The sequence below is a fragment of the Panulirus ornatus genome, chromosome 13 (assembly GCF_036320965.1).
Source record: "Panulirus ornatus isolate Po-2019 chromosome 13, ASM3632096v1, whole genome shotgun sequence".
NCBI classification, from domain to species: domain Eukaryota; kingdom Metazoa; phylum Arthropoda; class Malacostraca; order Decapoda; family Palinuridae; genus Panulirus; species Panulirus ornatus.
Window position 1 is genome coordinate 3,152,694 of NC_092236.1, and position 24,803 is coordinate 3,177,496.

The window sequence follows — 24,803 nt, forward strand, 5'->3', positions numbered from 1 at the left end:
GCCCCATAAAAGGGATACTAGGATCATATAGAATGCAGCTAAACAAGAGACTGTCATTCAAAGCTAAGCCTCGGGCACGCCTGTTATCACAAATGTTTCTCTTCGGAACTTTACGTCCGTTCCGTAGCAGGAACTAAACACAACGTGCCCTCGTACCTTCCGTCTCAACTCAGCCAGTGGCTGAATTAACAGAGGTGGGAGGTAACGTCATGACGTCAGTGAAGCATAATTCTGTCGAACTTTTCAGTGCAGCATTGAAGTGATTTCCAACGTAGTTCTTCACTGGGCTGAAAGTTTTATTTACGAAACGCGAGTCCTTCAAGTATAAGACGACGCGAAGTTTAAATTTTGCACTTGAAATTTCTGTAATGGGGGGGGGGGGAGCGTATCTTCCAGGTCAGGGAGAAAACGCTTAGTTTTCTTCTGATCTGGAATTCTTTAATTTCTTAAGATAAGTTGGTCTGCCGTACAAAAAAAAAAAAAAAAGTGTTTCTGCTAGTGTTTGATGGTAAAGTTGCTCTCAGTTTATAAACGCGAAATTTAAATGATAGTTAGATTCTAAACATTGCAGTGCATGATGATTTTCATAGCCCATTTATCATGGTAAATGAAAAGATTCTTTACTTCATGTTTTGCTTAACCCTCAAATTATAGTGAACTTCATCTGGCAATACTCACATCTGAAATCACGTTGTAATCCAGGTACATGTTGGACTCTCCCTTCGAACAGCATCAACATTTCATCTTGCCCTGTACAGAGAAAGTGTGTTTTAAAATCTTTTCTGGTAAAACTGACTTAGTGTTTTAACTCGGTGTTACGCCTAGGAGAAAAATAGTGGTTGCTGAGGAATGCTTGGAGTAAGCCAGTTATTTCCTACAAAGTGAGGCAGCCTCGCCCGCTGTGGTCATTGACATAAGCTCACTAGACCAAGTAGTCAATCCTACACTTAGGCAACAACCATAGAGAGAGAGAGAGAGAGAGAGAGAGAGAGAGAGAGAGAGAGAGAGAGAGAGAGAGAGAGAGAGAGAGAGAGATGGAGGAAAAAAATCCTTACTGGGCCCCCTTCTCTGTCCTTCTTTTGGAAAAGTAAAAACTGGAGGGAAGGATTTCCAGCCCCCAGCTCCCACCTCTTTTAGTCGCCTTTTACGACACGCAGGGGAGTCCGTGGGAAGTAGTCTTTCTCCCCTATCCCCAGGGATTATATATATATATATATATATATATATATATATATATATATATATATATATATATATATATATATATATATATATATATATATATTGTTATTTGAACTTGTATGGACGAGCTGTTAACCAGTTCTTTGATGTGAAATTGTCAATAAACATTTTGAATTTGAACTGGAGTTGAGGAGGTGATGCAACCGGCTGACGTAAAAGAATTGTGGGAATGCGTCATGACGAAGTGCCTTTGTGCTGCAACAGAATTTACTACCTTCGAATTCTTGCCTCGAAAACAAAGTACTCCCTTGATCCCCTATTCACCTTTGATGTAACATAACCTGAAGTAACTTGAATTCTAAACAAATCCTGAACTTACAAAACGAAGTTCGAAACTAAAGTTTGATACACTGCGCATCTTTGTATATATTTATCATTATACCCACGGAGACCTTGAGGTGCGAAAACGTGCTTGGACGGCACCGAGGCCAAACCAATGGTGTCCAGCTGAACATGCAAAACTAGTGTCCCTGAGACGTGATTAGCAAATTGAAGCAATAAATGACTTGCTTGATCATTTCACAGTTAAGTGACTCAAACCTTCGGGTCTCTGGTCTCAGCTATATTGGGGTAAACCAATGAAAGATCTGTGGGGCCAGGTTATCGACAGGGAACCGCGGATTCGGTGCATCACCATGACAGCTAGAGAATGGTTGTGGCATATATATATATATATATATATATATATATATATATATATATATATATATATATATATATATATCCCAGGGGATAGGGGATTAAGAATACTTCCCACGTATTCCCTGCGTGTCGTAGAAGGCGACTAAAAGGGGAGGGAGCGGGGGGCTGGAAATCCTCCCCTCTCGTTTTTTTTTTTTTTTAATTTTCCAAAAGAAGGAACAGGGGGGGCCGGGTGAGGAATATTCCAAAAAAGGCCCAGTCCTCTGTTCTTAACGCTACCTCGCTGATGCGGGAAATGGCGAATAGTTTAAAAGAAAAAAGGAAAAAAAAAAAAAAAAAAAATATATATATATATATATATATATATATATATATATATATATATATATATATATATATTGTGTGTGTGTGTGTGTGTTTTATCAGACTATGCAATCGCATGGAAGAAGTTACACTCAACATGGAAAGCCACCAAAAGCGACGTTGTATGATCGTCAGTTGACAAACACGTCAAGTTATCACTCCAAAGGAGTCCAACGTTTCCCTGCAACTGAATGCAGCGCAGCCTTGAATCTGCGTGAGCCCCGTAAAATGGGTCGTGTTAGTATATGTCTGGTGGAGTACAGTTTAAGACTGGGTTAGCAGGGTGTTGTTTAGAACTTGTCGAGCCTTGGTGTTATAGAATACCGAACGATTGTTGTTTTCAAGATAAAGTTACACCTATTTGATGAAACGACATATACAACCTGCCATTACCAATATAAAACGAAGCAATCAAATATTTTGTTTTGATATTTTTTTGGAACTTTTCTGAGGTAGCGTTTTGTATTATGTCACTGAAGCGCTCTTGTGTGTGTGTGTGTGTGTGTGTGTGTGTGTTGGGGTTCCTATTTCTTATGGCCCATACTGTTTTTGGGACTGCCCATTGCCTTGGGGCCCCAACGCTTGTGGAGCTCTTTGTCTCAGTCCCCCTGTCTCCTCGGTCACTTCCTTTGCCCTGGAGCCTCATGCTGTGGCGTACTTAAAGTAATGGCCCCATCCCATTTGTACTGGAGCCTTCTGCCGAGATGTACATGACGTAATGGGTAATTCTGTTTCACTTCCACCACAAACACAATTCCACAGGACCTCGTGATTCATATGCTTAGCTGGACCATCTTTTATTTAGAAGTAGAAACCGCGAGTTCCTGCCATTTTCTTCCCACTGACGTTCTTTGTTCAGGAGTAAACTCTAATATGACATGCTTCATAACGCATGTATCCTCCGTATGCTTCAGCATTTTGTGTGTATGTAAACTATCTTTTTTTTTCATGTTAGCTGTGACGGCACTGGCAACTAAGGCCGTAATCGAAGCCACTCCATTAACTGCATGAGGTATGCTACCCATTTTATCAATCAACCCCCTAGGGATGGTTGAGTAGGTGGGTTGACCGTGTACCACCGCAACCAGGATTCGAACCTATGCGCTCGACCCTGGGCGGCCCGTGAATGCGTTACGTTCAGGAACGCTAACCGCTACATCACGGAAGTCCATAATGTAGTATCTTCCTGAATTCTCCCCTCAGCAATATTTCTTGGCCATTGCGTCGTCTTACGCACTACATGTAGCTTACCCATGGAAAGTTAACACTACCATTTTACTATTAAGGACAGCCACGCGGAGAGACACACACACACGTTAGTGTATCATTATCTTGATCTCTTGAAATAAATTAACGTATGATAAAAATGATTTGTGGAGATTTGATGAAAGAGGAAGGATAGGCAGGAAATGTACAAAGGCAGGTGGATAATTGTGGGCGGGAGGAAGGGTCGTCTGTGAGACAAAGTTCCAAGAGGCGGAACTTAGTAATGTTGACATTAACGACAACAACTACGGCAAGCCTGAGAAAGCCAGGTGATCCATGAAGGGAAGACGGGAAGTCATGCCGTGCGATCTGGGGAGGGACTGATAACGCTGACCTCACCGTGCGGCAATGGGAATCTTCCATTGAGTGTGTAAATGATGGAGTGAAACCGCGTCTTGGTGCTAAACTTTTCCTAGCTGATGGCCAGACCGCAGAGCGTGTGAGAAGACACTAATATGTAAGTCAGATTACTTTAAAGTGCATAGCCCTTCCATCTGAACTTATTGACATTCTAAACAGAGACACACAAACACACTTCATACACTCCAATTATAAAGTTGTCATAAGCAAGAGAGTGCGCGACAGGTAGTATTAGACCTATGATGACATAGATATATGTCAGATAAAGTATTGGCACCTTCACCATGAAACCATCTGAGCTTTGATGTCTTAACCTTTAACCCGACCCTTCACGGTATTCATCCAGCACCCAGTCACCCACCAAGCATAAACTGCAGCATGGTACAAGCAACTCCCAAACACTGTTGTGATGGCAGTGACTGATGAAAGATATCACGACACGGAAGAGGAAACGAATTTGATGGAGAATTAAAGAAACAAGAAGACTAAACGACTGTAGTGCAGATGGAATAGAACTAAAAGAAAGAGAGAGAGGGTGGAAGATGATGATGAGAGAAACTACCGTAGAAACATTAGATGAACAGAAGTGTGTAGAGTGAATCAAGGAGCAGCGATTGCTGCTGATGACAATCTCAGTCACTACGACAGTAACACTAGTCACGCAAGTAACAGTAACACAATACACCAGGAACAGAAACACTCGTCTTATCTTTAACCCATGAGAACGTTTATCATGACCTCCCTTGAGCCTCTCATCCGTATTGGTCCCACTTCGAACTCTCCTGAATCCTTGAACGTCTCACTCATCCTGGTCACACACCTAGCTCTCCCAAACCACCTCCTCTCTTCCCGACTATCTGTTGTCTGGAACCTTGTAACACCACTTCCTTTACGAGCCCCATAACACTACTCCAGCTTGCACATTCATACTGACTTCGTCACAGACTTGTTATCCACTTGGGTCTTCCGTGCAAGTACACCTATCAAGTTTCTTTCTGATTCTGTAGTGTATGATTAATGTTATTTTCTAAATGGAAATGAAGTCATCTCTATGGTATTTGTGTTCAGGATGACGTAAAGGAACTTTAACCTAGTCACTAGATTCTTTTAATAATATAATTAGTAATCTATAACTAAATGGTACTTTCCACATTGTATCTTTACGTCATTTTTAGTTGGTGAATATCACCACGTTAAAATCCCTCCTCATCACCTCTTGTGTCATTCTTATTACGTCAAATTTTATCGTCTTGCCAGCATGGAGCTGATTAACCTCTTCTTAATCCCAACCCAACCACAGGTGCTTCTGCAATTGGCACATGTTGCCTGCCATGTAAGATTTAGTTAAATGCGGTATGCAGCTGGCAGCGCAAGGAAGTAATCGAGACAGGACGCCTGGGTGAAGCCTGGAATGTATGTATGTATAGTTAAGAGGCCGAGGTGATGAAAGTGAAGACCTGGAAATGGCAGTGACAGGTCAAAGAGAAACCAAACACGGGCCGGAACGAGCTATATAAAGGGGAAGGGGTTAAAAGGGTAGGGTTAAGCTTTAAAACGGCGAACCATATGGATAAAAAGGAGCCACGGAAGAACGACTAAAGGGTTAAGAACGGGTTATACTAGGATGGACCTAAAGAAGTAAGAATAAGTCGTACTGGGACGAACAAAAGGAGTAAGAACGAGCCGTCAGGGGACCGGTACACGTGCAGGGTGGTGGAAGACAGGCACCCGCTGAACGTGTCTACGTTTCATGCAATCTTCTCTCTGCTTAGGAAATTATTACTCTCATCCCTTCTCAGTTCAGTGAAAAAATTCCGTTTTTTTCGTAAGGTAAAATGAATCAGAAGTATTTTCCACTGGTTTGTTGTGTCTAAGTGTCGAGTCAGTACGGAAAATTCCCTCGTTAAGAACAGTTGATGAGGTGGATACAGACGTATAAAGTCATCAGACTTTAGTAGGATAATTCTGGCTTAACCTGGAGGCAAACTGGCACCTCTAGCTGCGTATAAGACTTCGACCTTGGCCACCACTAGCTGATCAGGCAGTGTTCACTCAGCAGGCGAAGAGTTAAGTAGTCACATTGTTGCACTGCTAGCCAAGACCCGTACGTCCCTCCCTACGTAGGCCATAACGACCTCGTCGAATTTCTTTTTAAAAGCTTAATCAGCCCAGTAAGTTGACATTCAGAAAGAAAAATATTCGTTTTTAAGCTAATTTTATTTCTTTCCGAGAGTTTTCTTTCAGTATTCTTCAAAACTTTTCTTAAGCTTTAGTCTCATCATTTTCATTATTTTCACATTTTTATTTACTGTTTTCTTTGTAGTTTGTGTTGGTAAGGTTGGGTGGTGTTTTGTCTGCGATGGCGTTGGTGTAATGATAGTAACGTTATGTTTACGAGGATGGTAGTGTGATGGTGTTAGCAGATTATGGCAGTGTTAGCAGTGTGATGTCCGCAAATGGTGGCACAGTGGTATTAGTAGAAGTAGCGTCAGCGGATGCTGGCATGTGGTGTCAGTTGATGCTGACAGGTGATATCAATAGTTGCTGACAGTTTAACATAAGCATATGATGCAGTGGTGTAACAGTCGGACGATTACTAAAATGTGGTGTTTAGGATTATGGCAAATCTGGTTTTAGTAAACAGCAGCACAGTGATATCAATACGTAATGAAATGTCAGCAAGTAATGGCAGAGTCGTGTCAGCAGATGGTGGCAATGTGGTATCAGCTGATGGTGGTCGTATTATGTCATATGACCCGTATTGAACTAAAAGCAGATGTTAAGTTAAACATAGTACCGCTGCTCGGTCCAAATAAAAAACTAGTATATGATCAAGGCGACGCAACCGACATATGGACATACCTTGGTGTGCAATATCCTTCTCCTCCGTTACCATATGCCGGATGGCCTTGCTAATCTGTAACAGCCCGACACGTTCCATTCATTGCTTGTCATGCTCTCCGAGGGACGTAACGATTCAAACTGACACTCACAATGCCTCTAGAGCAATTAGCATGTGTGTGAAGGCCATTGGGTTGCCAATTTATTTTCTTAGCTCCTTAGCGGCAAATTATATGAATATAAACTTCCTTGTATTAAGCTACTTTTAATGACTGTAGAGTAATATCTTGTGAATATCCAGATTTTTTTGTTTGTTTTTATGGGAAACTGTTGAAGGCAGGGTAGACAACGCCCCGGATGATGTTGACGCCCATGTTAAGAACTCGAGTTTGTAGGGTCTGCACATAAAGCTGGGGAGCTACAGTCACAGCTGCAGGATGCGCTAGAGGGCTGCACTCGAAAATGGGGAGCTGTAGTCAGTGTTGGAAATTAAATCTACTGAAGAACTGATGTTGGAGCTAGAGAACTACCTTCAGAGCTGGGAGGCTGTACCAGAGCTGTAAAACTTTGCTCAGAGCTGATAGTTGCACTTAAAAGTGGAACACTGTAGGTGGAGTGCAAGAGGTAAGGGGAGCTATAGGACGGGTTAGTAATCTAAGCTAGAGCTGGGAGGCTGCACCTAGCCTTCAACTATGGATCAGCTGAATGAAAAAGCTCGTTAGTAAATGTGTACTTTACAGAAATATAAGAAAATAACTGTATATGAACTCAAGTGGAAGGTACGACTTCTTGTCTTGCTACTGGAGAGAGAAGCGCTGCATACTGATCTATCACGGTTACTGGAAGTCGACATTTGTTTCTGACAGCCAGATACTGATAGATAAAATCCATCTCTGTGTACTCTGCTGGACGCAGAATAGACTGAAAGGCAATTAAACTATTATTGTTCATATCTGGCCTTTTTTTTCCTACAGACTCCGCAGAGGCTGAATATTCCCAGCAAAATTCGCCTGAATCCACCATACAAGTCAGCGATGGAGGAAAATCAAGGGTGGGATCGCTGGCAGAGGCGCCCGGGTTTGACGATCCTGCTGGTGTTGTTGCCGTTGATTCAAGTTGCCGTCACTCATGATATAAGAAGAAGTAAGTTTTGTCAATTGATATTAACCCCCGTATGCGCTTGAGTGTATATATCAAACCGGCAGTATCACAGAAGGTACATGTTCAGCAAGTTTTCAGTGATGTGTTCCTGGCAGCATTCAGAGGGCTAGCGTTACCGGACCTACGCTTCGCGTGTTATCATGGGTTGTTATATGACCAAAGTCCCGTGCTGTTCTTAATGATGCAAACTCAGCGAATGGTAGGTAATGCCTGCATGTCTGCTTTGTCTTTCATTGCATATTCATTTGCAGTTCTATGGGTACACATGATATGCAGAAGTAAAAGTATGACGTATTTAGTTCTCAAACGTATTTTGCTTTCTAGTATATGTCAACTAAGAAAAAGAATGAATATTCGTATATATGGAAATACAATTAAATTCTAAAGTTCGATAAGCCTAAAAGTGAGTATGGTATTCAGAATTTAGCGATCATATATTTTTTCCCCGTGACGACCAATAGATTTACCCATTTTAAATCTAAAGCCAAGATTCATTAATCTTATTTGATATCCAGTTTGTTCATATCATCAAGGGAAAACAATAACATACATGATGTGCTAGAGTGCAGAGATGACCCATAATTACTCCATTTCCGGTGGTTCCCAACACTCTTTACCGGAAGAGACCTCAAGGTTGCTAGCAAAAGTGTTCTACGTGCTTTCAGGGTGACAGTCTCCGTCTGAAGACCACCCGGTGGCAGACAAAAAAGAGCAATGTATAGTTTGATAGGGGAATGTCTCGGCTAAAATGATTTGCCAGTCATAACAGAGATGTGATAATACGATGTTGGCAAAGGACTAGAGAATCTTCATGTGAAATTCTTTTAAAACATATATATATATATATATATATATATATATATATATATATATATATATATATATATTTTTTTTTTTTTTTTTTGCTTTGTCGCTGTCTCCCGCGTTTGCGAGGTAGCGCAAGGAAACAGACGAAAGAAATGGCCCATATATATATATATGAAAATTCTATGATGTGCGCGGAGCTAGGTTAATTTCTTGTTGAATTTCATTTACAATTCAAAATGATGGATACTGACGAAGTTTACGAGAAAACTTGGCTTGACCAGGTCCATAATATACCACTTCCTCTTCAAGTTGTGAATACAGGTTTGTCACCATGGCTGAATGAAATTTAGTCGCTTCTTAATAACATACCACTGTATGTATATAGCTAATCCCGACGTGGAGAGACTTGTCCAACTCATGCAAAGGACCAATCGGACAGCAATCATAAATCTAGCTTTTTCGAAATTCTTTTCTATAAAGTGCCGTTGAATATAATTCTGTGATAAAGAGTTGCAATATTATTACCATTTTTATCATCTACATGATGGTCGTAATGTCAGTCTTAGAGTACATTGTACTTGTTATTGTGAATATCTGCTGTATATGTATAAAAGAAATAGTTGGCATCATATGGAATCTGCCTATAAGAGCTCTGCTTCATACTTCGTAAAAAGTCTGAGTGATACAAACTGTTTGTCCACCGTAGTTAGTAACATTGATGACGTTCATCCTTCCAGACGAGGAACCTTTCTTCTATAAGAGCATCTTTATGCAGCGCCCCATCACTTTTTCTACAGTGCCACCATCGGTAAGTTCCTGGCTAGACTGCTCCTTCATTTACACAGCCTATCCTCCCTTGGTCGTACATTCCCAGGCTGCTCCCTCTTTTATACAAATGACTGCTGCTTTTTCTTTTATACATATATTGGTTGTTCCGTCCTACATATCTAAGTAGGCTACTCTCTCTCTCTCTCTCTCTCTCTCTCTCTCTCTCTCTCTCTCTCTCTCTCTCTCTCTCTCTCTCTCTCTCTCTCTCTCTCTCTCCTTTGTACATCCGAAGATAGGCTACGTCTTCACAAGTCAATCACATCTAAACCTAAGGAGTTACTGCTTCCTTCGTTATATGGAAGAGTACAGTCCAGGTTTTCGAGACTTCATTTTCAGCAGAATTTCTGTCTCTTTCCAAGGCATTGGTATTCTGTTCTTTTTTTTTTTTTAATCTGGAATTGATGTCTTATTTTGACATCTCACTTTAATCAGTGATTCACTGGACAAACATACAGCACTTGTAAGGTTACCAACTCAACACCGTCATCATAACTTCATTTTCGCAAGATTAAATTGCTCCTGCCGTAAAGGTATTGTTGAAATATATGTGGTACGTAGCTACTTCCACCAGCAAAAACATAAATCCTTCAACAAACTAAGCACTATCATTTCTCCACCTAACTTGTCATGGCGGCAACATGTTACACTGTTTATCTTCACAGACACTAACTAAATCCTCAACTCATCTTCAGGTCTTCACTATCCCAACTCACTGTTAGACTTCATCTTCCCGATAATTATATCTCATTATCGTCAAAATATTTCATTGCCACCGAGACCGCCATCCCTCCATCACGGTAACCTCATACTCTTCCCATGTTCACATCAATACCACCATCTATTTTCACCAGGACCTCTGGGTCTCTTTACAATCCACATTCGTTCATCAAAATCACTGTCTCACTCTTACTCTTCACTCGTTACTGTGACCATAAAATGGCGTCCAAGCCATAACTCAATTTCACAAGTCTTCACCATCTCCATCGCCCGTAACCTTAACGAACTTCTATTACCATCACCTCTAAACATGACCAGTTCCCGTCACCAACTGTCAGCGTCCTTACCTTCATTACTTACCTTAACCAGCACCATTTGAAACACTATCGCAGTCTGCTGTCATAGACCATATGTACCTTTCTTAACACCACCTCGTCTTACCATCATTTGAGTCACCATTAATATTTCATCATCACAGCCTATCACCTTCCAATTACATATCTTCATCACAACCCATTCTACCACACCTATCTCACTATCACCACCTATTCCCTCCCTGTCACCATATCAAGCTAACCATCACTAGCAGATCTCACAATCAGGTGTCCCCATCTACAACCACAGGCTCGGGAAAAGAAGATGACGATGATGGTTGGGATGGCTAAGGAGGACCCCGAGATTCAAATGAAGAGAATCCCCCCGGCCGCATTTGTCGCCACCTCTCTACCTACCCCGTCCTTAGAGGAAATAACCGAAAATGTGAGTTATGATCCAGTTAAAACTAATAATAACATAAATCATATCTTTAACCAGAAAAATGACATCACTAGAACTTTTACTGAGAACCTTTCAGAGACTAGAGGGACACTGAAATAAACACGGCCATATCTAGGCCTTTGATTTACTAGCAAAGGTTGTGTCAGATTATGTTCCTGAGGCGAAGGATTCTACCTGTGTTCTTTTTTCTAGTTGTAACAGTGTGATGAAAGCCCTATAGGTGTAAAATCCCTCCCACTGGAGTAGATATAGATGATTAAATGGATGGTAAGGTTAACTGATACATCGCTGCAATTTTTGAGGTTTGAGGACACATGTACCTTTTGTAAGAGACATTCGGTCCCGATACGTAAGGTCCATGGCAGACAGTTCAACTATGGTGATAGATTATCAGATTTCCCTAGGAACTCAGGAGCCAGCCTACGTTATTCCCTTACCCATGATGTTGGAGGCAGTTTAATGACTCAGGGTATCCATGTACTCTAAACGTATGGATGTGCAAATGTGATGGAGACTCATATCCCATTGTAATAGAATTAGTACGTTTTATTGTTTAAGATTACCAGATAGTGAAAAGTCGGTCATCTAATTCCTCTCTTTTAACCTCATCGACGTTTATGTATTTTGCTCTTGTATTTATTTAACATGTTTCTCCTTTCCTTCTAATAATGAAGTTGAAATGGTACACAGGCTTCCGTTCCTTGACAGGTCATCTTAAAACATAGCTGATTTGTACCATTGCCACTGCACCAAAAAACAGTCTTTATTCAGTAAGATTGTCCATTCATAGTATATATAGGCCTCTATTATGATTTGATAAGGTTAACGGGGTTTCATTATCAACTTTACCTCCAGCAGTAAAAACCTCAGGATTGTTGTAATCACGAAAAAATACTGAATGATGAGTCGTCACATCTATTTCCAAATCCTGGCACTTCCATCTTTCCATGAGTTTTGAACTCTGCAGTATGCATCTTACTCGCTTTAGCAAAACTGTAAAATTACTCAAACTTGTCATTTCATAGTTTCTATTATTTAGTCCCTTCTGTCTCTGTCTCCAAACGACGTCCCATGCCTGTCTTCAAAATTCATATTTTTGCCATCTTCAAACTTTACGCTTCATCGCTTCCAGGCATAATATCCCTGCCTTGTTTCCAAACTTGATATATCTTCCATCTCCAAACCTGATATCACTTCCTTCTTTCCAAGTGATACTCCTAACATACTTCCAAACTTGATATCTTTCCCTGACTCCAAACTTGAAATCTGATGACACCACCAGACAGATTCCCCATACTTTGTCGAAGCGTTGCAACTTTACCTAACGTCTCCTTGCAGACCATCGAGGACATGGTGAAAGTGATGATGATGGAAGGCGAGGACCCTGCCCGGAACTCAGTCTTGAGCGGCCTCCTGGGAACAATGAAGGAAGTCAACTCAACACTGGAAGTCAACACCAGAACAGGGGGCAGCCCAAGCCCTAGCAAGAGTGCCAAAGAATTCCAGGACCGAGTTAGAGACCTTCTTTCCATCAGTGGTGTTGACGCAGTCCTGCCATTCGACTGTGGTCGGGTAAGTGTAGCTCACTGTTATGGGAATTCTATGGTGTTTTAAACTGAGGACAGCTGTGTTGTGAAATCACACGAAAACAAAACCAGTGATATGAGTCTATTACATCTATTACATCAAAACTATTGGAGCACATGATGTAAAAAAATCAGTAGTCTTAGTTAAATTGACAAGGTTTTATGACAATAATCAACTGTATCGTAAGTCAGTGACAGCTAAATCAGTCATAACATTATCACACAACCAAACCAGTGTTGTGTCTCTGACACATTAGAGTATTATCGTAAACAACCATAACCAAGTAGTCTTCCCAGGGAACATTTTCTGCTGTAATACATTTGTTGTCACATTTTCTCCCAGCCATGTTCAGATCGTGGGAGTTTTATCTGAAAAATACATTTTAACGGGAACCTGTCTTATAATAATAATAATAATAATAATGATAATAATAATAATAATGATAATAATAATAATAATAATAATAATAATTATAATAATAATAATAATAAGTGAGCTTTTGTTGGATGGCGTTGCCCCGAATCCCACATGGGCCTAGACAAATATAAATCCACCTCACACCTGCCATATATATATATATATATATATATATATATATATATATATATATATATATATATATATATATATATATATATATATATATATACACCTATGAGTCCACGGGGAAAATGAAAACGGCAAGTTCCCTCAACATTCTTTATAAGCAATTTATCCGCTCCACTTCAAACTCTGACTCACCTGCTTGCTCTTCCACTTTCTTAACAGCAAACATAACAAAGCTGCAAACCACACAAAATAGTACACTCAAAACAGTCATTGGTTGCATAGCAACTACCAGGAGTCAAAACCTTCACAGTGAAACAGACCTTCCCAGTTCAGTCCCACCACATCATGCTCGGCACACATTGCAACAGTACTAGACTTCTCCAACAGCAACCACTCTATAACCTTCAAACTCCATGTAGAAATAAAAAGTTTACCTCAGTCTCATTTCGGTCACCTCTACTCTCAGTCCCCCCCCCCCACACACACAAATATAACACTGACAAAATACATACACACTGAACCCGACAAACACTAAACAGTATACCATCACCCCAATCTTAAACTCCACCTCACCAGACATACTCCCTTCAGAAACCACACTCCTCAGACAACCACGCGTCACGTTCTCCCGCTTACCTCTGGACAACATCCATCACTACAGCACCGTATCAACTTATCCCAAGACACTTCATACCCACGTTGAAACTCCCATAAAGCAGACACCGAACACTGATTGAATTGTCTTGCATTCTCCCCACATAGACGCACACACATCAAAACACTTTATGACCTGCGTTCCTGACCGACGGATATGCCCAGCTTTCTGAGTGCTGCAGGAACCTCATAACTATTGAAGGTACTCCCAGAGCAAGAAGTAATTAGTAAATGGTGTTCATGAGATGGCATTCAGTTGACATCCTTAAGTTGTAAAGCTAGCAGTGTACAATAGTGTTTCCCATAACTCATAGTCAGCAATGAGTAGAAATCAGACATTTAACATGCTGCACTGGAGCAATGTATAAACGTGTTCATTATCGCAACAAATAAATCGCTATTCTCACCGCAACCGTATTCCTAAGTAAAGGGATTAACCTCACACCTGCTTTGTCCCCAGAACCCTCTAAGCCCCACTGAACCTCTGGGAAAGGCACCGTTTCCCTGGATAACTGCCTTAGGCTCGCGCGAGGACGGAAGGTTCCACTACCGCTGTACGGGGATCATCGTCAGCAACTTCCACATTCTGACTGATGCTGATTGTGCTGCCTCTGCCAACATGTGAGTTTTCCCCAGTCTGCATGCATCCTCCCTGGCAGTTGATTCTCACAATCCTTGGTTCCTAACATTCAACAGTTTTTTTTTTTTTTTTTTTTTTTTTGCTTTGTCGCTGTCTCCCGCGTTTGCGAGGTAGCGCAAGGAAACAGACGAAAGAAATGGCCCAACCCACCCCCATACACCTGTATATACATACGTCCACACACGCAAAATATACATACCTACACAGCTTTCCATGGTTTACCCCAGACGCTTCACATGCCCCGATTTAATCCACTGACAGCACGTCAACCCCGGTATACCACATCGCTCCAATTCACTCTATTCCTTGCCCTCCTTTCACCCTCCTGCATGTTCAGGCCCCGATCACACAAAATCTTTTTCACTCCATCTTTCCACCTCCAATTTGGTCTCCCTCTTCTCCTCGTTCCCTCCACCTCCGACACATATATCCTCTTGGTCAATCTTTCCTCACTCATTCTCTCCATGTGCCCAAACCATTTCAAAACACCCTCTTCTGCTCTCTCAACCACGCTCTTTTTATTTCCACACATCTCTCTTACCCTTACGTTACTTACTCGATCAAACCACCTCACAACACACATTGTCCTCAAACATCTCATTTCCAGCACATCCATCCTCCTGCGCACAACTCTATCCATAGCCCACGCCTCGCAACCATACAACATTGTCGGAACCACTATTCCTTCAAACATACTCATTTTTGCTTTCCGAGATAATGTTCTCGACTTCCACACATTCTTCAAGGCTCCCAGAATTTTCGCCCCCTCCCCCACCCTATGATCCACTTCCGCTTCCATGGTTCCATCCGCTGCCAGATCCACTCCCAGATATCTAAAACACTTCACTTCCTCTAGTTTTTCTCCTTTCAAACTCACCTCCCAATTGACTTGACCCTCAACCCTACTGTACCTAATAACCTTGCTCTTATTCACATTTACTCTTAACTTTCTTCTTTCACACACTTTACCAAACTCAGTCACCAGCTTCTGCAGTTTCTCACATGAATCAGCCACCAGCGCTGTATCATCAGCGAACAACAACTGACTCACTTCCCAAGCTCTCTCATCCCCAACAGACTTCATACTTGCCCCTCTTTCCAAAACTCTTGCATTCACCTCCCTAACAACCCCATCCATAAACAAATTAAACAACCATGGAGACATCACACACCCCTGCCGCAAACCTACATTCACTGAGAACCAATCACTTTCCTCTCTTCCTACACGTACACATGCCTTACATCCTCGATAAAAACTTTTCACTGCTTCTAACAACTTGCCTCCCACACCATATATTCTTAATACCTTCCACAGAGCATCTCTATCAACTCTATCATATGCCTTCTCCAGATCCATAAATGCTACATACAAATCCATTTGCTTTTCTAAGTATTTCTCACATACATTCTTCAAAGCAAACACCTGATCCACACATCCTCTACCACTTCTGAAACCACACTGCTCTTCCCCAATCTGATGCTCTGTACATGCTTTCACCCTCTCAATCAATACCCTCCCATATAATTTACCAGGAATACTCAACAAACTTATACCTCTGTAATTTGAGCACTCACTCTTATCCCCTTTGCCTTTGTACAATGGCACTATGCACGCATTCCGCCAATCCTCAGGCACCTCACCGTGAGTCATACATACATTAAATAACCTTACCAACCAGTCAACAATACAGTCACCCCCTTTTTTAATAAATTCCACTGCAATACCATCCAAACCTGCTGCCTTGCCGGCTTTCATCTTCCGCAAAGCTTTTACTACCTCTTCTCTGTTTACCAAATCATTTTCCCTAACCCTCTCACTTTGCACACCACCTCGACCAAAACACCCTATATCTGCCACTCTCTCATCAAACACATTCAACAAACCTTCAAAATACTCACTCCATCTCCTTCTCACATCACCACTACTTGTTATCACCTCCCCATTTGCGCCCTTCACTGAAGTTCCCATTTGCTCCCTTGTCTTACGCACTTTATTTACCTCCTTCCAGAACATCTTTTTATTCTCCCTAAAATTTAATGATACTCTCTCACCCCAACTCTCATTTGCCCTTTTTTTCACCTCTTGCACCTTTCTCTTGACCTCCTGTCTCTTTCTTTTATACGTCTCCCACTCAACTGCATTTTTTCCCTGAAAAAATCGTCCAAATGCCTCTCTCTTCTCTTTCACTAATACTCTTACTTCTTCATCCCACCACTCACTACCCTTTCTAATCAACCCACCTCCCACTCTTCTCATGCCACAAGCATCTTTTGCGCAATCCATCACTGATTCCCTAAATACATCCCATTCCTCCCCCACTCCCCTTACTTCCATTGTTCTCACCTTTTTCCATTCTGTACTCAGTCTCTCCTGGTACTTCCTCACACAAGTCTCCTTCCCAAGCTCACTTACTCTCACCACCCTCTTCACCCCAACATTCACTCTTTTTTTCTGAAAACCCATACAAATCTTCACCTTAGCCTCCACAAGATAATGATCAGACATCCCTCCAGTTGCACCTCTCAGCACATTAACATCCAAAAGTCTCTCTTTCGCGCGCCTGTCAATTAACACGTAATTCAATAACGCTCTCTGGCCATCTCTCCTACTTACATAAGTATACTTATGTATATCTCGCTTTTTAAACCAGGTATTCCCAATCATCAGTCCTTTTTCAGCACATAAATCTACAAGCTCTTCACCATTTCCATTTACAACACTGAACACCCCATGTATACCAATTATTCCCTCAACTGCCACATTACTCACCTTTGCATTCAAATCACCCATCACTATAACCCGGTCTCGTGCATCAAAACCACTAACACACTCATTCAGCTGCTCCCAAAACACTTGCCTCTCATGATCTTTCTTCTCATGCCCAGGTGCATGCATATGCACCAACAATCACCCATCTCTCTCCATCAACTTTCAGTTTTACCCATATTAATCGAGAATTTACTTTCTTACATTCTATCACGTACTCCCACAACTCCTGTTTCAGGAGTACTGCTACTCCTTCCCTTGCTCTTGTCCTCTCACTAACCCCTGACTTTACTCCCTAGACATTCCCAAACCACTCTTCCCCTTCACCCTTGAGCTTCGTTTCACTCAGAGCCAAAACATCCAGGTTCCTTTCCTCAAACATACTACCTATCTCTCCTTTTTTCACATCTTGGTTACATCCACACACATTTATGCACCCCAATCTGAGCCTTCGAGGAGTATGAGCACTCCCCGCGTGACTCAAGAGTTATCTAACGTTAATAACTGCCTTTCCTCAACATGTGAGTTCTCCCCACCACCTAACTGGTCAAAAGTACTGACTATATATATAGTTACTGAATTAAGTATATATACTAAAATCCTTGTAACCTATACCAAGCATATTCACACGCACAGATCAACCTCCATTATGGTATTCCTTCCTTAATCAGCCTCCACAATGGATTCAGCACCTTCAGTTTTATTATTGCATTTCTTACTTTAATTCATTTCCTACTTTACTGAAGTGTCAGTTACGGTTATTTTCTATCTTAATCAGCCACTATTACGGTATATGTTACTTTCACCAGCCTCATTATGGTGTTCTACCCTTCACTGACCCCATCATGGTATTATTTACTTATGTAACTCTGTGCAACTATAATCCCAATGTTTCTTCATGATGACGTTAAAAACTAACCCGTCACCCCATTACAGCAACATCGTGCAGGTAAATGTGACAGGATTAGTCCCAGAACCCCTCGCTGTGGAGAACTTCGTGGTGGGTCGTAGGGTTCATCCCAGCATCAGAGATAAACAGGACCTCCTCACTGGTAACAACATTGGTCTCCTTGAGCTGGCCTTACCTTTCCAGTTTAATGGTAAGTATGAAAGTTTAATGGTGCGAATGATTATGGGCTGTCCATAACATTGAGTGTAAATTAAGGAGGGGTGATTTATTGATTAGATTTGAGAAATCTATAATGGGAAGAATGACTTAGGGGCAATCTGCCATAGTTTCTAGAAATAACAGCATCGTTCCTTATGACTACAATCAAGGGGCAGTTTTGATTACTTGTTACCATTTTTTTTTTTTTTATCAAAACTTTCATTTATAGTAAAAATGAAGGACCAGGATGATTCATTATTTAAATAATGGTTGTATATTTGAATGAGGAGGAAATTGCTGGCATCGACTAGACATAAATCTGATGAGTTGGTTCATTTGTTAAGGGCAAAGGACAGGTGTTTCTTGTCGCTGAAACCACTGATAATCATCACTGGCATGTTCACTTTAATTGAAATACAGGATCCGCTATAGTAATAAAAAGAATTATAAGTACACAAATAGTGCATATAAAATGGAAAAGATACACATGAGATAAGAAATAAATAATAGGTTGAGGGTGTATGAAATCATGCTTGTTAAAATACCATAAAGTATGTAATAAGTTTCGGTGTATGTAAAATGAAACCACGTCTAGAAAAAAAAACAACAGCTTTATATATGATTACATTAAGATCTATGCCACCATCCAGGCACCCAGTAGACCCTGCCACACCCTTCCACAACAGTATAGAGGGAAATTATATTCTTATGTATGTCTTTTCTTGAGAGCTCTCAACGAGAGATATTCTGTAAGGGATAATATTTCTTTTTGGGTTGTTAGTTCATTTTGCGCATAGGATAATAAACTTAGAAACCAGTGTAATGAGAGGGTTAACAAACTCTGATAATAACTGTTTTCTCTGATGAATGCTATGATGTTTGATGAATCATGAACAAAGTATTTTTAACTTCCCTGACCCAAGAGGCCCTAAACTTCTCAGAGAGACGGTAATGTTTACTAGGTGGGGCCATAGGTCAAGAATTGTGGCATTTATGTTCAAGGAGAATGTAGGACAGCTGAGGGGTAAGTTTTCAGCGTCTTCAGAATGGAACTTGCGTCTTGGTCATGAAGAGTCTTGTGATGTGTTGAAGCAGTGTTTGTAATGGAGAGATGAGTGGTATCCAGAAGGTACATGAGTAACTGTATATATACTTTGTTGTTAGCAGGCTCTGCAGATCCTATCAGTGATGAATTAATTACTCGGTGATAGTAGTTAGTTATAAGAAAATAGTTAACATAATCATGACCTAACCCATGCTTGGTGGGCTGGCAGATTATGTGCAGCCCATCTGCCTGCCAGGAGTGTTCGAGGATGCGGACCCAGACGAGCGAAGCACTGCCACCATCATCGGCTTCGACAACATTCAAGACAGTAAGTTCCTCAGAAGTACGCCATTCAACTAGTGTGCGTAAACTTTAAATGTTTGGCAGCAATGCTGTTTATTAGACGTTATTTAAACTAGCTAATCCCTTTATTAGCGATGCGATTTTCATTGGTACCATGACTGGTGAACAATAGCATGCTGTTGGATTGATATTTATTGCATTTATAAGTAACGCAGAACCAGTTTCTATGAGTCCTGGTGCAACCCAGAACCGTTCTAAAGGCTCCTTCAGTTCAAGGCCGCATTTCTTCAAGTAACAGAGATATAGACAGCTGTGGAGGGAGGAGTTGTTAAATGAGACAATTCCCAATAATATAGCCCCATCAAAAGTGACTCTTCACTTACGGTGTAATCTTGAGCACGTGGAATTCGATAACATCTGTCATGTGTATTGTGTAATGCACCGAAACCACAACTCCCTAATCCACGTTCAGACCCCACAGGCCTTTCCATAGTTTACCCCAGATGCTTCACATGCCCTGGTTCAGTCCATTGACAGCACGTTGACCCCGGTAGACCACCGTTCCAATTCACTCTATTCCTTACATGCCTCTCGCCCTCCTGTATGTTCAGGCCCCAAGATTTCTTAAAATCTTTTTCACTCTATCCTTCCACCTCCATTTAGGTTCTCCTGCTTCTCCTTGTGGAAGTAAAGAAAGTGTGGTTGAGAGAGTAATGTGTTGGTTTGGACATATGGAGAGAATGAGTGATGAAAGATTGACAAAGAGGATATATGTCAGAGGTGCTAAGAATATGGTCTTCAGTCAAACGACACTAAATACTCGCTAATGTTTACAGTATTATATATATAGAAAATACATCCACGGACTAGTCTGTGGAACTTCACTACAAATGAGACAATCTAAAGCTAAGACAGTTACGCAAAACTAAGCCAAAGTCAGTGTGGCAAAGTGAGTCCATGATGCTACGGGTTCAAAAAATCGTTTGTTTGTTTCAGCCCCTGATGGACGCTCAGCTAGCTTAATGGCTTGGGGTAATTCCCGAACTTTAGGCTCGTCACGTTGCTATTCTGCTATCAGATTCTTCAACGAAGAGTTCCCAGAACAAGAGACAACCCTTTATAACATCCTTACCAAGAAACACATTTGTGTTGACAGGAACTTTGAACTAGTAAGTTTCATTTCTTAAACTTAGAAACTTGTTTTGTCTTTATTTATATTGGTTGGTAAGCTCCGACAATGGAGGTATATTACCAGTACTACCCACCTGGATATCGGAAGGGTTAGTGATGGCAGCGAAGTGAGGCAGAGCTTCAATAGCAGTCAAGTTGCACTCTGACCCAGTAGCTATCTTTTCTTTCTGCCTCACCTACATATGGACTGCTGGCATTCTATCCACAAACACACACTCTTCTTGTCACACATAACACTTGGTAACTCGTCACACTACTCATTTTGCATATTTCTATATTTTTCTGCAGAGTGCTTCACGCTAGCCTTGCCTTGAAGTGAAATGGTAGGAACAGTAGATAGGAGTAAATAGATTGGAAAATAAAGCAAGAACTTATGGTGGAAGTAGTCGTTAGGAACATTAAGCAGGAGCCTCTGGAAACATTGCACTTGAGTTGCCCTCCGTCACTGGCCTGTCAAGGGTGAGGCATTATAATGTGAGTAGTGTAATTGGAGTTCACCAAACTCTTGCTGTGGCCACCCTCCTGGAGGAGTTTCCGGAGGGAATGAGCATCAGAGGTATAGGTAAATGAATAGAAAGATATACTTCAAAAAATTCTGGCACTGCCAAAATCGAAAGTTATGCACATCCAGCAAGACAGCTTTTGGCAACTGTTACATTCTATCATGAAACCTTCCTTGTAATACAGCCTCTTTACTCCATACACCAACAAATTATTATGTTATATTTTGTATGACAGTTCCCATTGTTGGTAGTAGGTGATAGGTAGGTACCTACCAGGGAGGTACTGCTCTATTGCCTGGGTGTCAGTAGTGAAAGCAACCAACCCAGTACTTCACTTGTCCAATCAGTACCCTTCTGCTCCAATTCAAGGGAAAGTACAGTGCATGTATAACGTTTTGAGTATTTTCCTCAATATGTGATATAGACATATTCCATTATGTTTCTCCATACACTGTGATGGACTTTCCAGACCATGCAAATGTGTAAAATTGATTTTTTTTTTTTCTGCAGGTAGGTAAGTCAGTAGTTATCAGGGAGGATCCTGTCACAAGAAGAGTGAAGGCAATTGGGGTTGGGGCTGTAGCAAATGCCCGCAAGACCAACCCCATTGCCTACACCCTCATCCAATCCCATCGCTTCTGGGTGGAACTTATCATCAAAAAATTTAGGGATAATACAAGCACAAACAGGCGGAGTTAAGCTTCTGGGTTGGGATTTGAGAATAGAAATGCTAGTCGACAAAAGTTATGCCCTAAGAGTTAGGGGATTGTATTGGGTCTTAATAGTGTGTTCTTTGACACTAAACTCTGTAATTTCTCTTAAGAAGATGAATAGAGTATGGCAATTCTCATAAAAATCTTTTATATTTAATTCTTAGGATGATACCATATGCAATCTTGAAAATGAGAAATCATGCCATGTTTTTTATCAGATTGTATGAAGTAGCGTCTGAAGAAACCATGGCAGATTTTCTGTTCTACCTCATAAGTTTCCTAAATGTACATGGTCATAGTACTTTAATTCCTAATTTTGTAATGAACTAACTTTACTGTAAAATGTGTAGATGAGGTTTCTTTAGTATTGGGTAGGAAGCTATATTTATACTGTTGAACATGGAAATAGGAAAGGGCCACTGTAGTTAGCTTTGTTAGTTTTACATGTTATGATTTATTTGTATATTGTGATTTTTTCATTTTTGATTTGCAGATCTACTTACAACCTTTAACAGTCTTTCTCTAAACATTTTAAATTCCTCATTCGCACAGGACTGCTTCCCTACATATACTCCTCTTTCATCTAAACTTTCTCTCATCCTTCTTGCATTCTTTCTGATTCATCTTCACCCTTGCCAACAGTTTTACCTCTAATAATTTTTTTTATGCCATTCTTCCCCTCTCCCTGATCCTCACCTCTAGAACTGCAAAATGGTCAGAATTCTCTCTAGCATCCAATACATCCTTTCTCTACCTTTCATCCATTGGCACATAATCAGTCAAACCCTTTTGTTCTTCACTTCCATCTTTTCTCATCCATATATATCTGTGAATCATCTTGTGCTGATAAAAGGGGCAAATATGGGGAATTCTTTGTACTTTCCGACAAAAACTGTCAGTGTAGCACAAAATTAAAGGTTGTTGAAAATTTATGACTGAATTAGAACCTCACCTTTAATTGTACCTCAAAGTGGGCATTACGATCTTTGGCAGCATGACACCACACATTGCTTTTTTGCAGTTTTTCATGTACCTCAGATGTCCTCATGTATGGCGATGTGGATTAACTGGTACTGTATATGGTTGTCTTTTTCCTTAAGCACTCTGTTGGATTTGAGTTGCGTCTTGAAAGATTGTTTAATTTTGAGTAAATCTGACTTTATCACATAGTTACTGTCATAATCTGTGCCCCTAGACATAACCTTAAAGCTCTTGGCCTTGTACACAAAAATAGGAATTACATGATTTTGTTATAAAAATGAAATTGGTCTCACAGCTTATTATTGTAACAGACATAATCCTAAAAAAGATATTACTTGCATTAAAGTTTGGTTAGGTGTGTCATAAGGAAAGATTCATACCCACTCTGTGTAAGTGACTGGAACATGTATTTATATCATTTCTCTAAGACTATGCCTTAGCTTAAAAAGGGATTTCCTATGATAACCTTGAAGTAAGGAATGTTGTTGATGAGAGGAATGTAAGAGCCTCATGAATTTGTAATGCATTCCTGACTTTAAATTTGCCAAATTATAAGGCAATTTTTTTTGTCCACATATGATCAGTTTTCATGTGTTGCAGTGTCTTAACTTCTTTGTTTTGTTGAAGAACTGACACAAATTTGAACTATATGTATATGGCTATGAGTGTAATATGTGTAGTAGATAGTTTTGATTTAATATTTTTGATTATGAAAACTGATCATCATCATTAAAAAACAGGAGGGGAGGATTTCCAGCCCCCTTTAGTCGCCTTCTACGACCTCGGATATTCATGGGAAGTATTCTTTCTCCCCTATCCCCAAGGATAAAATGATGTATATATATTTATTTATATTTATTTTCCTTTGTCGCTGTCTCCCGCGTTTGCGAAGTAGCACAAGAAAACAGACGAAAGAAATGGCCCAACCCACCCCCATACACAATGTATACACACAGGTCCACACATGCAAATATACATACCTATACATCTCACTGTACACATATATATATACACACACAGACACATACATATATACCCATGCACACAATTCACACTGTCTGCCTTTATTCATTCCCATCGCCACCTCGCCACACATGGAATACCATCCCCCTCCCCCCTCATGTGTGCGAGGTAGCGCTAGGAAAAGACAACAAAGGCCCCATTTGTTCACACTCGGTCTCTAGCTGTCATGCAATAATGCCCGAAACCACAGCTTCCTTTCCACATCCAGGCCCCACACTACTTTCCATGGTTTACCCCAGACGCTTCACATGCCCTGATTCAATCCACTGACAGCACATCAACCCCGGTATACCACATCGATCAAATTCACTCTATTCCTTGCCCGCCTTTCACCCTCCTGCATGTTCAGGCCCCGATCACTCAAAATCTTTTTCACTCCATCTTTCCACCTCCAATTTGGTCTCCCACTTCTCGTTCCCTCCACCTCCGACACACATATGTATCCTCTTTGTCAGTCTTTCCCCACTCATTCTCTCCATGTGATCAAACCATTTCAACACACCCTCTTCTGCTCTCTCAACCACACTCTTTTTATTACCATTTCATTACTTTATTATCATTTCATTACTCAATCAAACCACCTAACACAACATATTATCCTCAAACATTTCATTTCCAACACATCCACCCTCCTTGCAACCATATAACATTGATGGAACCACTTTTCCTTCAAGCATACCCATTTTCGCTCCGAGATAACGCTCACGCCTTCCACATGTTCTTCAATGCTCCCAG

At 40.8% G+C, this 24,803-nt stretch overlaps 1 protein-coding gene across 1 annotated transcript; it reads left to right on the forward strand.

Annotated features, from left to right (window-relative positions):
- The first annotated feature begins 5,904 nt into the window (after positions 1–5,904).
- Positions 5,905–23,889, forward strand: LOC139752668 (transmembrane protease serine 9-like). Its single transcript, XM_071668430.1, has 10 exons — positions 5,905–6,044; positions 7,689–7,857; positions 9,420–9,490; positions 10,852–10,986; positions 12,343–12,576; positions 14,255–14,415; positions 18,138–18,301; positions 19,584–19,682; positions 20,654–20,826; positions 21,862–23,889. The coding sequence occupies exons 2-10, from the start codon at positions 7,749–7,751 to the stop codon at positions 22,048–22,050; spliced, it is 1,335 nt and encodes a 444-aa protein (XP_071524531.1). The 5' UTR covers positions 5,905–6,044; positions 7,689–7,748; the 3' UTR covers positions 22,051–23,889.
- Positions 23,890–24,803: the final 914 nt, after the last annotated feature.

Coding starts and splice junctions, on each gene's coding strand:
- LOC139752668 (XM_071668430.1), top strand. CDS start 7,749: ATGGAGGAAAATCAAGGGTGGGATCGCTGGCAGAGGCGCCCGGGTTTG. Junction 12,577..14,254: donor TGCCATTCGACTGTGGTCGG/GTAAGTGTAGCT, acceptor CTTTGTCCCCAG/AACCCTCTAAGCCCCACTGA. Junction 19,683..20,653: donor CTTCGACAACATTCAAGACA/GTAAGTTCCTCA, acceptor TGTTTGTTTCAG/CCCCTGATGGACGCTCAGCT.